At 41.0% G+C, this 16,056-nt stretch overlaps 1 protein-coding gene across 3 annotated transcripts in view; it reads right to left on the reverse strand.

Annotated features, from left to right (window-relative positions):
- The window catches only part of pcdh1a (protocadherin 1a), a 152,821-nt gene that overhangs the window by 6,578 nt on the left and 130,187 nt on the right, over positions 1–16,056 (reverse strand). For all 3 annotated transcript variants that reach the window (XR_008603942.1, XM_055017217.1, XM_055017216.1), the window contains exon 4: positions 15,474–15,693. Coding sequence is in view for 2 of the 3 variants with exons in the window: in XM_055017217.1 (XP_054873192.1) it covers positions 15,474–15,693 (220 nt within the window). In the remaining variant the exon portion in view is untranslated. The remainder of the gene's footprint in view (positions 1–15,473; positions 15,694–16,056) is intronic.

Consider the following 16,056-nt stretch of genomic DNA (forward strand, 5'->3'; position numbering starts at 1 on the left):
TTCTCTTTTCACTCATTCTCTCGTTCACAAAAGGGGTCACCACTGATTGCCACATCTTCACTTGACTATCAGGTTGGTAACAGACCTCAGGTCGATTTTGCTTTTAGAAAACATGAAGTGGACTTTAGTGAATGGAAAACATGTAATGTAAAATGGCATCATGCACTGGTGACAGGAATTGCAAATTCTGAACTGTGCCCATCATCATCAAGGCGCCAGAAAATCAGCAATGACAGCTAAATACAACGTTCAGCATGCCAAAGTCTGCTATTTTCTTCCAGAGGTGCCAAAGCACATATCGCACGTCATCAAGAGAGAACACTGATGCTCTAATGCCAGCTATTTAAGTAGGCCATCACCTTGTCTGTTAGTGTTTCATCTACATTTCATATGGTTTTATTTATAATGTAGCTTTGACACAGTCTGTTCTTAATAGACAACGTAACAAATGAGTGGTCTATATTCAACTGCAGCCTGCGGTGTTACAACATTTGTATTCTATAGTGCATTTAATTTCCAGTCACACATGCCAACTCACGACAGCTTTTCAACATGTAATCATAGTGAATTAGTTATTGTGTGGTCAAGATGGCGTGTAATGATAGGGTGTATCATTTGTGAAAGCACAAGTTTTTACATTTGCTTTCACTGACCTTTCTGTCACACTCAAATCCATTTCCACAAAAAAAAAAATCAATACTGATAATTATACTTTTGTGTCTGCCTTTTGCTGCGGCCATTTGCCATCTGTAGCTGTAGTACAGTCCACTTACAGTGTGGCAGAGTACTGTCCACTCCACACATCAAAACATGCTCCCACGCTGAGCTGAAATGATCATTGTTTGAATATTTGGTGGACATGATGAAGCAAATGAGTCAACCACGAGCTGAGAGAGCAGCCAAAGGCACTGTGGGAATATTGGTATTTTCTCACCCACTCAACCCTGTTTTCTGCTGCACCTATACCTGAAATAAATCTGCTCACAGTCTGGAACAAACCCTTTAGAGTTTATAGTCTTGTATGTCATGGATGGAGAGCCAAGGTGGACAATGGAGAACAGATGGGCAAACCACAGCACTATTATGCCAGTGGCTGAAACAGGCTGACTGGATTTAGAGAGCTTGTGATTTGGTTTTGAAGAGCAGTGACTCAATGACATTTCTTCCTCTCTATACAACAGAATTCTCTTCCTGTAGACTTGGAGATAGATTGCACCTGTAGCTTTCTACTTTTTTTATATTGGGTCGGTCCCATCTGCTCGCTTAAAGCAATATCGCGAAAAAGAAAAACAGTAATTTCTACCTTCTGCCACCTTGGGTACCACATCAGCGACTCAGAGTGAACCTTAGCAAAGCTTCTAAAAGCACCTCGACTGCAGTAACATAACATGCACTCCACAGTGCAGTTACAGAGTGGGGGTACACACAGAGCTTAACCCCCCCCCGGCTGACAGATACATGTGAGGGGTGGGTTTGCATGCTGCTTGCATCAGGGTGCCAGTGGGAGGTGTTGAGTGTCTGAGGCAGGCTTCCTCATCGTCTGATCCCCTGCCCACGGGCATGGGGGAAGCTGCCTCTTCCTGAGATTTCACACTGCTCCTCTCTGTTTGATTGCAAATGCTGCCTCTCCCCACCGGCTGCTTTCCAGCGTGCGCGCCACACCGCTATGATCGATGGCGAACAAATATGAGAGACCCACAGCTCACGGAGGGATAACGGGGGAAAAAAACAGCTACTATCGTTTGGGAGTGTGTGAGTGATATTAATGGTATATTTGTGGTCCCTGCAAACAGTTTATGTGGTAAATGACTAAAGAAGTTCCAAGGAATAAAAGGAAAAAAGAAGTATCCCACATCTGAGTGGACATTAGTGTCTGTGGTGGCTATCAGTATAATAACCGGGTGCGAATGCATTCTGTGGTTGTCATCCACTGTGAGGAAAAACAACAAGGAACGGGGGTTTTGTATTTCTTCAGCTATGACATGTCAAGTCTTGTTATTCAAGTGTTCACAGGAAGCACAGTAAGCAGAAGCTACCAAAAACTGCTTTTTTCCCCCTCCAGAGGCATATATTTTTAAGAGAGTGAAACTTGCTACAAGTACACAAACATAGCGTTGACATGCACAGTTTCCTTGCTCATTGTAATGGAATCCAAAAGAACAGTGGAGGAGCTTGTAACCTCAGATGTGCACTTTTACATCTCACCAGCAAAATTAAAATGCATAGTGTTGGCAGCGTTGTCGACTCACCTATATAAAAAGTGACATGTAAGATAAAGTAAACCGCTTTGTTACAAAGCCACCATGTTGTTCTACAGATGATATAGACACTGTTAGTTGGTGTCTTAGACAAGCCTTGCTGGAAAAGGTTACTTGAAAAGCCACTTATGATGATTTCTACTGTCTTTCACTTCATTAAAAAATAAAACTTCATTCATTTATGGAGATAATTTATGCAAAAAGCATAAATGGTTAAATATTTGCCGGAAATAGGTTAATCAATTCTCAGTCAAACTGTCTACAGAAAGTGATGCCAAGATGAGAGTTGCTATTGAGGTTTAAACACGTGTGTCAAGGTCTCCCTCGCAGACTTGGTAAGATCTGAATTCTCTGCTTCCTGAGCAGTGGCGAGCCTCTTGCTGACAAAGGCTGATGAGTGGACATGTCGAGCAGAGGCACGTCAGGAAAAGATGCTGTAGATGGTTCAGTGGGTGATGGTACACCTCCTGTCAGTTCTCTCACCATCCACCATTTTGTCTTAGGGTTCCTTTATTTGAAGACTGCCTTTTGTATCACTGCATTTGACAAAGCCTTAGCACCTGCTGACAGATCACGCTATGCACCAGCTCCTCCAATTGAGAAGTTGATATGCGGTGTGATATGTCAACCAATGTTAAGGCTTTTGTCAAACTGTGACACATACACAAGGCATCTTCAGATGGAATAGATTCCAAACATCAGCGGTAGACTGGGGACAAAGGGTGCTAAATGATGGCATTCTTCCCCTTTCCTAAGTAATATAATTGTTTCTCTGTTGGTGCACAGAGAGTTTGTGCTGACTGCTTGTGTGGAGAACAGCTTCATGCCTCTGCCCACAGCTATATGTTTGGCTTGCTGGCCAATTACTGACTGGAAATTGCATTCTGAACCTTGACAACAAAATATCGATCCATAGTACCTGCCAATGCAAAAGAAAAACTGAAAAAAACAAAAAATAAAGCATATTATTTATTATGAACATAAAAGATTTAGGTGTGTGATTATCATATAAATCCAATTCCAAGTTTCAAGACTCTTTCTCGACTGACTTAATTCAAATAAGAGCAATTTTGTTTCTGCAGTCAATAAATTGGACTGCTAGGAAATAACAAATAAATTCAAAGTAGGTCTCCAGATAATCTACCTATTCAGTTGCAATATGACAGCCCACCTATATCTATAGCACAGTATGTCTTGACCATACTGTTAAAGTTAACTTAGTGAAGACACTATGCCAAGATAGAAAATCCCCCATTGCAGCAGCCAGTTTAGAGATTATAAACAGCATTCCTCTATATGCTGCATTTAGTCTCATATTCATTCAGAGAGGCCTTCAGGGACAGAACTGAATGTGCACATTGAGTTTGAAAAGAATTAGTTAGACATCCGCGCTTTACTCTAAATTTAGAAATTTGCATTTGTTCTTCAGGCCAATACAGGTATTTTATTAATGCTGTTCATTTAAATCTTTACTGTGGGCTGTGCCACAGATGATGAATGGTGTAATACTAAACAGAGGGATGCTGATTAGGATTAAAATATAGTACCAGTACAAAGACTTTGTTCTTTATACACGTGTTAAATATATCTATAAATACAATTAAATACAATATACATGGACAACATTAATTACTGGGCATTGTCAAATTACAGTATGAGAAGATGTAAGATTGAAATATGTGGAAAAAAGCAATGCATAGACATTTTAGCTTCATAGTTTCTTCTTTTTTCATTGCAATCTGTTTGTGCAGTCCTATAATATATTTATACTGCATAATTACATTCAGGCCCACTCTGCTGCTTCTTCTGTGTCTTTGTCTCACTTCTGAAATAGGACACCTTGCATTTCCCATTCAGTTTTCTGTGTAATTTAATTAGAAATGCTCAAAGAAATGTAGACTAAATCCCTGTGGTGTGGGGTTGTGACTGGACGTTCAATAGCCTGGTGATTTTTTTCTTTTCCTTTTTCTTTTTTTTTTGCAATTTAACTTCATCCAATTTTTGCACAGGTAAAGGAAAAAGAAGACAGCATACCCATCAGCTTGAAACAAACTTTCTTTGAAAATGTGAAGACTACATTTTTAGCCGAACAACTTGATTGATTCCTCTTTGCATAGCGCTGCTGAGTGTGGATGTCAACAAGCAGTACAAGTCTATTTCTAGTGCAGATTAGTTAATAGAAAAACATGAAAGACTATGGCTTAATAATTGGTGACAGTGCCGAGGTTGGAAGTGAAGATAGGGATGAGAAAAATGAACACCAAAAATACTTTTTTTGTGAAGTTTATGACTGATTAAATGGGTAATATTGTCATGATAATTAAATAGAACATTTTATCACCCAACCCATTCTCTGATTGCTGTGTGACATTTACATGAAGAGTCACTTTTCTGTTCCTCTCTCACACCCAAATGTTCCCTCTTCGTCTTGTCTGAATGTCTCTTTCTTGCTCCCTGCCTTTGAAGCTTTCTTCCTGCTTCAGGCTTTTTCTATGGCCCTTTCACAGTGGCAGCGCACGGCCTCACACTGGCAGGTAGAAGATTTTTCATTTTGCAAAAGCTGAAAAGAAAACCTAAACATTCAGTCCTCAGTCTGGTAATGTTTGTTGCATTTAAGCTGTTTATTTCCTGGAACCGAATTTCCCTAGAAGCATTTCCAGAAATGGGTTTGCATCCAACAGTGTGTCCAACATATTGAATGGACATTAATGATTCTGTGTTTGAATCACATCAAGTAACGTGGGTACATTGTCAATTTAATTTTCATCAATAGGAAAATCAAAGTCTTCCTTATACGTGATTTTCATCTCTGATTATAAAAGAAGGAATTATTTTCCTCCCAGTATGCTCCCCTGGAGGATATTCCTATGCACAACTTTCATGCTCACTATCTTTCACTCATTGATCTTATTGACATGTAAAACGGATGTCTACCATGATCTATTTGTTGTTCTTCCTCCCCTTTCGATCAAGATGTTATCTCTTTGCTAATTCTGCCTTTGATCTCCGCAGTCTGCGATGTGGGACATGGTTAACTAGGGAGAGCTAACATTAGGTGCTAATTAGTCCTACACCTGTACAGGAGTCTGAGTAGAAAATCAGAATAGTAAACACAGTTTAAGAGAGTTTGTCTACATAGTGGTGACATATTTTGCTGTGTCTTGTGGGCTACATAACCTTGCCTGTGGCCATGGTTGCTCCATGACGACTTTTAACATTTCATCATGCATCATATCCTTCAACCAGAAACCAAGCGGTCAGGCTCGGATTTATATCCACAGTGCAGTCTGGGTGCTTTCCAGGTGAAATGTATGTACCAGCATGCATGATATAAAGAGATAACTAGGATAAAAGTTAATGCACACAGATTTAAACAGCACAACCCAAAGAGGAACAACATTTTCATCCCCGGTATGGACAAATATCAACATATTTACACAAAATCAGATCTTTAGGATAATGTAAGCTGTCAGTGCAGCAGCTAAATAATGGCTTTGGAGAAGCAAAGCTTCATTTGACCATTTACTGTAGACAGAGTTGCTGCCTGACTGACAATTCTCTGAGAAAGTCAGCATCCTGGCGCAGTCAGATGGAAAGCTCCGTTCCCACAATGCTCTGAACAATACAGCAATGTGTTTGGAGCAGGACAATTCAAATTTAGAAAAGGACGGAATATGAAAATTGCCTTTTGTGTAGCAGAGTAGGCCAAGAACAGCAGCAATCTTCCAATGCTGCTCTGTGCCCTCAGCGTTTCCTGACAGGGCTTTGATTAGGGGAAGGGGAAAAATATCACATGGACTTGCGAGCATGATTTAATTATAATTATAACGGGAGACATCAAATTCCAGCCTATGAATATGGACCTTAAAGAGAAACGCAAACCACAGAAGGCAGCAGGGGGTCATCAAGATGGCTTTTGAGGCCAGCACGAGCCCTGCCTCCCGTGTAGCTCCTTAGCGATTCCTTGCATTCAGCTACGTCAACATTCAGGTTCTTTGATGTTGTTGAAATCCTCCAGCTGAAATAATCACCTATCACAATAACACCATTAACCTAATGTTGGCTTAGATATTGGAGTACATGTGGGGGAAAGGCGGGAACACTTCAGCATATCTGGGAGGCCAAGTATTTTGGTTAATTGAATGAAGACCACATCTGCACTTTAGTGCTGTCTTGTGTATTAAAGGGGCATTAAAATGGCACTATAAATGTTTTAGCACATTAAAATATCATAAATGGACAGGACATACACTACATTACGAGATAATAAAATGAAAATTTAATACACTGATGGCTAAATTGGGTCATGTGTACAGCAGTAGTCTGGGTCTGTCTGTGACCCTGGGTCTCCAAGGCTCCCTCTCCTCATTTGCCTCAAACATGGTGACTTTTCAGTGTTATGTTTTCACAATATTGGTCACATTCGCTGTGTTTTTTCTGCCATGTCGACATGGCTAGTGGAGAGCAAGATCTGGGCAATCAGCTGAGAGGAAGCCATAGAAATAACAGCAACATGTATGAAAAAGAGGTAAGAAGGGGGGGAAATGCATAAAGCAAATGTACAACAAGGGTAAACATCAGCGTCATTTCTTTTTTTTTTTTTTTCAACTGGATTCAGAGTTTTTTAAATGACAGGCCACAGCAGGTGCTTTTAAATGGTTTTAAATCCAGAAAGTTGATTTTAAACACAGGCGTCCCTCAAGGTCGTGTTTTATCCCTCATTCTCTTCTCTGTGTGCACCAACAACATCTCCTGTACCAGTGAAGGAATGACTCTTTTTAAATATGCTGACGACATGGCTCTGGTGGCTCACCTGCCGGACAGCGCTGCACTGACCCGTTACCAGCAGACAGTCAGCAACCTGGTCCGAATTTTTCATAAGAACTCGCTTGAGCTGAACATCTCAAAAACAAAGGAGTTGAGCTGTGGGGGCAGAGGTAAATCTGTGACACCCCTTTTTATACCCCTCGATATACAGGGTCAGCCTGTGGAGCAGATTGAAGTTTTTAAATATCTGGGAACAGAGATCGACACCAACTTGTAATTTGGGAATCATGCTGATTCAGTTTACAAAAAAGCACAGCAACGCCTTCACCTGCTGAGGAAACTGAAGACTTTTAATGTCAGCAGAGGCATTTTAACCCTGGTTTATACCTCACTCATTGAATCCATCTTCATTTTCAACATTTCATCCTGGTACAGCTCCCTCTCCACTAAACACAAAACTAAACCCTCCCATGTTGTCAGTCAGGCCAGCAAAATCATTGGTTCACCACAAATTCATATCTCTGAACTGCTTAACCGCTCTGTGATCAAGAAAGCACTCTGATCACAGAGGACCCCTCTCACCCCCTTCATCACCCCTTCCAGTTACTGCCATCAGGCAGGCGTTACAAAGTCCCAGTGGCCTGCAAAAATGTCTAAAAAATCCTTTATTCCCACTGCAATAACCACCCTGAACAAAATAAAATAAGACACTGAGCACTATATATTTATTTATTTATGTATTTATTTAGTTATTTTTATCGGCTGCTGTTTCTTTTTAACATTTCTTTTAGATATCTACTTTGCGAACTTGTCTTTTCAGTGTGTTTTTATGTGTTGTATTTTATTGTTGGAGCCTGTCAAAGAAGAATTTCTGTCACCATATGGGACAGACAATAAAGTCTATCTATCTATCTATCTATCTATCTATCTATCTATCTATCTATCTATCTATCTATCTATCTATCTATCTATCTATCTATCTATCTATCTATCTATCTATCTATCTATCTATCTATCTATCTAAAATTAAAATGTCTCCCCTCACCATCTGTTTTCTCAGTGCCTGTGGTAGCTGTAAATTTGATGGGTACCTCATCCCCAGGCTAGATACTCATTCAGTAGACAGCGCATCAAGATGAGTGACAAGTTTTGGGGCCTTGCACATAACATGACCATCTGAGAGGGAGCTACCCAAAGGGAAAGTGCAAAAAAAAAAAAAATCCATAGAATTTTTTTTAAGTAAAAAGAAACTCTGATGATGACCAAGGAATGTTTCTACAACTCGGAGCTAGCAAAAATAAGTCACGGTTTATCAATGAAGTATAGCATACTCTCTAATTAGACCAGAGATTCAACAGAAATGCATGGTAGAACCAAGCTACACCATCATGCAATATTCTGTTAGAATTACCTACTTTTGGCTTGAGAACAAGGACTCTTAAGGAATAGCTTGCAGAAAGCCTTAAAGTGAGTTTTGAAAGCCAGAAAATTCTTGAATTGGTGAAGTAGTCACTGAGAGGTGGCATTGATGAAGAAGTCTGTCAAACCCCTGCAAAAATATTCTGATGATTTTGTGTAATAGGGCAGTGAAATGTCACCTTAAATGTGTAACACTGTAATACACTTGGCCATGAGAATAAGCAAGACTAATTCAAATCATTTTTATTTAGCTTAAGGCATGCAGAATATTGACTGCATGATGTACCATGTTAACACAAAACTGCAAATTAAGAATTGATTCTTTCACTGGGGTAAAAGAGGAAAAAATGTAATGCTGCTTTCCATTTGGTGCTAAGAGGACATTTTCAGTTTCACTGGACTATAGTCCTCATTGAGTCTGTAAGGTCCTTGAACTGCAGTGAATTTTGAGATATCTGTGAGAAAGCCTTAAAGCGAGAGCAGCTCCATTCCTGTGAGACTCACTGGAAATAAGGAAATGCATGTCAGACCCATACAGTACAATTCCAGTCCCTCAAGTGCCATCCATCATTGAAGGGCAGAACACTAGTTAGAGGGAGGTTCGGCGGCTCTCGGTCCCCATCACACTATGATGGAGAGATGACCCCCGGGGCCTTTCTCTGATGCCGGCTTGAACAGCCCAACCAACTGAGGTTGAAGTGGAACTGGCCCCTAGCCAGCGTTCTCTCCCCGATGCACAGTGCTCTACCTGCTCTACGAATCACATCTAGGGTGAGACTGGGTAAGACCCACTGAGGGGAACAGAGCTCTGCAACCATTTTCTATTTCTGCCGCCATAATTATCCTCAAAGTTTCCACCTAAGATCCCATGGACCTGCCACTGGACACTTAGCGAAAACAAGGACCTCTTATAGCAATCAGCCACACCACGCTAATTAAGAAATTTTTCTCCATGTGTCTTTGTACACGTGCACTTTCTAGCCCAAATTTACACACACATTACCACCTCCAAACCTGCTGCTTCAGCATGCTGCTGCCCAGACTCACTGGCATGGCAAGAGTAGGCTGCATGCTATCCAATTTTTGCCTAAGTACATAGAGCCATCCACTTTTGTTAGAGTAATACATGAGCACATCTAAAGCTTAGAGATACTGGCTTAGGCATACTGGCTCACTCATTCATTTTACAAGCTTAGTGCTAAAACCAGACATTTTCAGTGGCAGTATGGTGTTAAAAGCACTATTTATGGAACCTAATGTGTGCTTATAAGCATGTACTTTTCTTTCTGCACGTAATTCTGAACACTCATCTGGGTTTTCACCCATGTTATATGCATGTGGATAAGAGCTGAGTAGCTTGTGTAGATCTCTATTAAAATGAAGAGGACTGGGAATCTCTCCCCAGAAAAATGTTCTAAAGGTCTTCTACTGAATCTCTTATGGTTTTTGCTTTCTTCTTTTTTATTACGTAGACAACATCTAGAATGTGCTTTTATTATTTAATCAAAAAACGTCTCCTTATTTTTTGTAAAACGTGCAAGCCAATACCTCAAAAGAAATAAAAATAAACACAAAACAAATGAATCAAACTAGAAAGTCATGAAAATAATAAAGCAATAAAAAATCACTCTATGAACTGAAGCCCAAATAAAAATCAGGTTGTGCCAAAACATGCTATTACCAGTGATGTTACCAGTCTTCCAGTCAGATGGACACAATGATGAAACTGCAGAGAAATCCCTTTCATGTGTAAAAGAAGGTGGTATGAAATTGAATGCAAGGGGTAGATTTATTGGGATAATGGGACTTCTTTTCAGGTTCCATCTAGATTTCACATGTGGCTGCAATCTCAGCCACATGATAAGTCAGTGCACTCTAAAAGACAATAAGCCAATTCCGTACTTTGCTACAGTTAATGGTCTGAGATGTAATAACATGTCCCTTCTGTCACAAAGCCCCTTTCAAAGGTCTGGCCTGTCTGCAGTCATTTGACAAACACTGTTATGTGCGTGGCCAAAGGTGGGGATGAGTGCGCAAGTCTTATTGTTAGTGATCACACAAGTGAAAGCACATTTTCAATTTCAAATTGGGCGAAAGGAAATCTAGACACATTCAAAACTGTGACGTGTTGACACATCATCAGTGCCATTTTGTATTCAGCAGCATTGTCCCATGAAGTCATTTGTAAAGAGCCATAGTTTACCATTGTCTGTGGTGTCAAAGCCTTATCCAGGTTAGAGAGTTTAATTCTGCTCCAGTTAGGCTCTTCCAGTGACCTATTTGCTCTGAAATAAAACTACAAACAATTGAGGGGTGACAAACAGCAGCAGCTCATGTGAACACAGCATAATGCGTGTGCTAGAATGAGCTTATGATTATAGGCATATTACTCATGACAATTTGCTTCAGGGGATTACCTGTAAGGACTGTTTTTCCACAGAAGCCTCCACAAAACTGCCAGACCCATGACCGACCTGTCCTTTCTCTGGGTGGTGGCAGCTCCAGCAGTGGCTGGCAGAGGCCACGGTGCTGGTACAGGCTGGCATGGTCCACTCAGCTCAATAGTACTAACAGGCAGGGACACTGACAAGGCACAATTACATCTGTTTGAGGAAACCCACACCCCTGCATCAGCACAGCATCCTTGCACCCGGGCCGAGGCCCAAGCTGGCACAAACAAGCCCCATTAGATAGACATCCTATCTCTCATTCTGCACAATGTCTTCCCCTGCATCTTTATTTGTTAAAATATTTCCTCACGCTTTGTCCACACAAACCAGGTGTCCACGGGAGACTCATAATCTTAAAGCAGTAATGGCTAAAACAGCAGAACTCTGGACGATACTGATATGCCAGGCACTGAAAGCAGAGGAAAACCCCTGACGGGAGTTCAAACGGAACAAATATATGACACTACATGCATCATCTGCGAGATCTAAGGCAGGAAAATCAGACAGCATCACTAAAGAACCTCATTATCATGCAAATGCCATTTATTCCATTTTATCTCAGTCTTCTCAATAGCCCATATGGCAGTGAGTCCGCACAGAGGAAGACACAGGGAGACCTCATGCTGGGCAAGCGGCCACATCAAAATTCCTCCATCTGTGGTCAATTGAGTTTGTGTGCGTTTGTATGCGTGTGTGTGTGCGCATGCTAGAACCTGTCTTCAATCCACCTGTGTTGGTGCTGGCCCTCATATCACAGCCAAGATGCCGAACCACTGATCCCTGAAAGAGTGATTACTGTCTAGCTTGGACCGGACGTAACGAGATTGCTGGTCAAACTTGTGTCTTAAGAAGAGAGAGTGGGCCCATCATGGGTCTCAAATGACTCATACCCAGGATTCTGAGGCGGCGGGAGGTTAAACTATTTATGTTATGTTACTTCAGGTGTGTGCTATGGCTCAAAATACAGTCAATGGCTTTGGCTCATGTTGACCAAAATATATAAAGGAAAAAAAACACACAAAAAAAAATAAAATCATATGTGGAAGGGAACGAAAAATGCTAGTAAATTAAATCAACCCAAGTCAGCTCGAGGAATAAAGATGCCTGATGTCATCTTGTACAACTGATATTTTAAACACATAAAATATGGATTTTACTATTTTTATACTGATGTCTCTTTACAGGGTCTCAAAATTATGCAATATATATATATCAAAGCTCCAAAATGATGAATTTTCTCAGTGAACTGATCAGTAATAAATATTGTAAATCAGTCTGACATCACCACTAATCAAAATCTGCAGTGTCTGAGATACAGTTGATGGACTGATGAGGGGCACAGAGCCCAGTCATTGGGCTTCCTCTGATTTCAATGTGGATGACAAATTCTGCATCTTGACAGCAACCAGACATACAAGATAAGCAGTTTTCATGCTTTCTGAAGCAATCAATTTAAAGGGAATTACAGAGCTCAGTGATTACGATGAGAGTCTATTAAAGCAAAATAGCACTGTAATCAAAATGATTTCGAGATTTGGGGTGTGCTGCAACACCCTCTACTGCAAATAAATACATGCATGCATGCAGGTGCACATACGCACACACACGCACTCACGCATGCATGCACTGCATCTCCAACGGACAAACATTTCTGATGAGATTAACTAACAGTTGTGCAATGTGCGCGCCACACGCGTGAACATAAGAGTGGAAAATGCACATGGGGAAACTGAAATGGAGTGCACTCTAACACAGCCTGAAGACAAGAATTAGAAAAAGTGGGAGGAGGGAGCAGCTGCTCAGGCATACGAAAAAAGGAACTCCAGAAATTAATTGCTGCAGATCAGGCAGCATACATGTCATATATCAAGAATTTTATTACTGTAGTTTGAATCTACTCTTACTTCCAAAGCCAAGAACCATAAGGGAATATGTTGATGTCTACTTCAGTGAACCAGAGAGACTTGTTATAGACCACAGACACACTTTCCTTTCTGCTACCCAGTCCAATAAAGCAAGGTCATATTACCCCAGTCTGTGAGAATCTTCAAAGGAGAGCAATTCTAGAACAGCATTTAGGACAAAAAAAAAAAAATCTCCACTGGATATAGACTAATAATTAATCATTTCCACTTCTGGCACTATTATTGTTTATAGTACCATCTTATAAACAAATAAGCTGCATGGTCCAGGATGCAATCAAACTGAGATTCCCACTGGGACCAGACTCAAGAAGTTGATCTAATACTAGTTTAATAGAGCAAAGTTCTGACTGAAACCTTAATTGCATTTAACAGCCAAACTAAGATGGGTTTTGTTCTCAACTGTAGGCCAATGAAAATCTTTCAAAATGTAGATTTGCCCGTGTCAAAGTTTAACTTGTACAACAAAACACACATCCATGTCAATATTTCCGAGGCCCAGTGATGCAAAGGCTGACAGTCAGAGGTTCATATATAGTGCTTTATCCAACTTAAATGGAGTGACACATCATGCTCACCTCCCCATTTTTTGCCTGTCAGTCATCTTTACTGCAATGAATAAAGCTCTGCACCAGTACAACCTGACACTCTGTCACTCAAATGCTTAAAAAAAGACTTCACGTCACTATTCAGGTGGAGCTGGGGAGGAATTCCTCTGTCTCATTTGATTTTTCTGTCTAATCTTTCATTTTATGTGGGCTCGCTGTTATCTCCCTGAAGTGGGAATCACATTTTAATTAGGTCTATCCTTGGTTAGCAGTTCATCTTTGCATCTCCCTGTCCTATGTGCTCATCCTATGGGCTTTGCTTCCTTGTCAGAGACTGTTAGTCCCCGCTCCCTGTCACAATCTAACATCTCCCCCATCTTGTGCCATCTTTTCATTCTTTAACTGCTCCATCTCCACTCACAATCTTGTTCTCCCACCACTGACAACAAAGAGCACCCCGTCTCACAAAAACCTGTGTTCTACAGATGGGAAAAACACAATAAACAGCTGCAACAATAGAAAAAAAGCAAAATAAATTGCATATATTACATATCCTAAGAGCAGAGAGAAAATGGAAGTAGTCAACTGTTGGATTGTGGACTATCAACAGCTAGCCCGTGTATTGAGTGACTAAATCTAGCTATTAAATAGGATGCTAAGTGATCTTTGACCTCTTTAAGACCAGAGGGAACTGCAGTATTGGCAAGACTTCTCTGCTGCATATCCACCACCCACTCAGTTCCTGAACTGTGGTGTCACTAAATGACACAAACAAATATGCATTTGCAACAGAGATGAATAAACTAACTAATGAGACCAAACAAAATTGTCTAGTAAAGACGCAATGCATCACATTGCAAGAAGCCATACTAATAATAGAACTTTATCATCTGCTGCTTTGGCGTGACGGTGACACATTTTAGCCTTTGATCCTGCAATGTTTTGCAACTTGGGAGTGCTTGAGCTTGAGAAAACTCTTTTTTTTTCCTCCCTCCTCTCTTCACTTACAAAAGCCAGAAATCTCTCTGCACTCATGATGCACAGTCCCGCTGATAATAGATACATCTGTGTCTTTCTCACTCACAGTGTGACAACACAACTGTCAATGCTGATTAGTAGCTCTATCGGGTCCTCGCTGATACATTACCCCCGTTCTGAGCGGGGCAGTAAAAGCCTGACTGTTTGAATCCATACCTTATGCGCATAAAGAGGAGCTGTGCAAGCTTCTGAGATGAAACCACATTAATACAACAAACTAATGATATGCAAATATGAAGGGAAGGGCGAGACATTGCAGGTGAGCAGAGAAAAATCACCACGCTAAAGTGTCTGGTCCAGAGAGCGGTGCAGCAATGTGAAATACTATAATACCTGGAAATGCACCATGTGAATCACTTATCATAGCGCGTTACAAGACAGGTAATGGATTATGTTTGGCAGCTTAAGGCAGCAAAATTGTTATTATGATACAGAGTTCACAGAGCGGCAGTTTAGCTTTGGCTATGAATTTTTTTTTCTAATACGGACCTATGCTGTGGCCATAAGCATTCAGCCTGTGGATAGATTACCAAGCCTAGAAATTATGGCACCTGTACACCTAAGCTGCAGTGTAACCCGCGTCCAACTAGAAGCAAGGAAATGCTTAGAGTAAACACAGTGTTGTCTGCACAGATGTCATGGTTCAGATTTATTTAGAGGGCAAATGCTCCATTAGTTGGGCTTTTTAATTAGCACACTTGTGAGAGAGGGTCATTAAGGATGTCTGACAGAGGACCTGCTGATGAGGGAGATGGAGACACTGCTTACTCCGGCCCTGACACCACACACACCTACACACACACACACACACACACACACACACACACACAGGCATGGATCTGCTTAAAAACCAATAACATTCCACACAGTCATCGACAAACACAGCAAGTCGACGTCACGGGTGCCACAACATTTCCACTCCGAAATGGCCACAGAGCACAAACAAATCTCCCACAAATGTCTCCATCACCAGTAACACCACACACACAACAAGAGCCTATTAGAGCCATTTACATTGAAATAAATATTCATAAAGCAAGGAGCCAGAATGGTGGGGGAATGTCATTGTACCGTTTTCCGGGTGTTCGGTTTCTCCAATGCTGCCATCTGGAGTGGTTCTCTCATAGTGGTCCTCGGGCAGGGTCAGGGGTCCGATGCGGGGACCAGACGATGACTTGCTGCTGGGAGTCTCCGATTCCTCCAAGCCGCTGTCATAGTAGCTGTGCTGAGAGGCATCCTGCAGGTCCTGCACAGGATTGGTGGTGGAAAAGGTCACTCGCCGATGGGGATGCTAAAGAACAGACAGAGACAACAAATGGATTTCTTCAGCATTTTTTTTTTTTAACGACTACATTTTTCAGCCACATTTTTCCCTTTTGCTTGACACATCCACTATGGTTGTGTGGTAAAAGTTACAGCTTCAAACTCGCCCATTTAAAGACTACTGTCTGAAATCAGCTGGTCTTATAAAGTTCACTCTTCAAAAGTCAGAAAATAGTATTAAATATTAAATACTCTTTAATATTAAATAGTCTTTTGCACTATTATTATTCCGAGGATTATATAAGGTAGAAGTATATGAACGGGGTGAGGTTATTGACTTCAATAATAAGAGAGTGCAAATTAGCAGCTGCAGAAATTGAGACAAAAGTAG

Source organism: Amphiprion ocellaris, chromosome 14 (assembly GCF_022539595.1).
Source record: "Amphiprion ocellaris isolate individual 3 ecotype Okinawa chromosome 14, ASM2253959v1, whole genome shotgun sequence".
In the NCBI taxonomy this organism is placed as follows: domain Eukaryota; kingdom Metazoa; phylum Chordata; class Actinopteri; family Pomacentridae; genus Amphiprion; species Amphiprion ocellaris.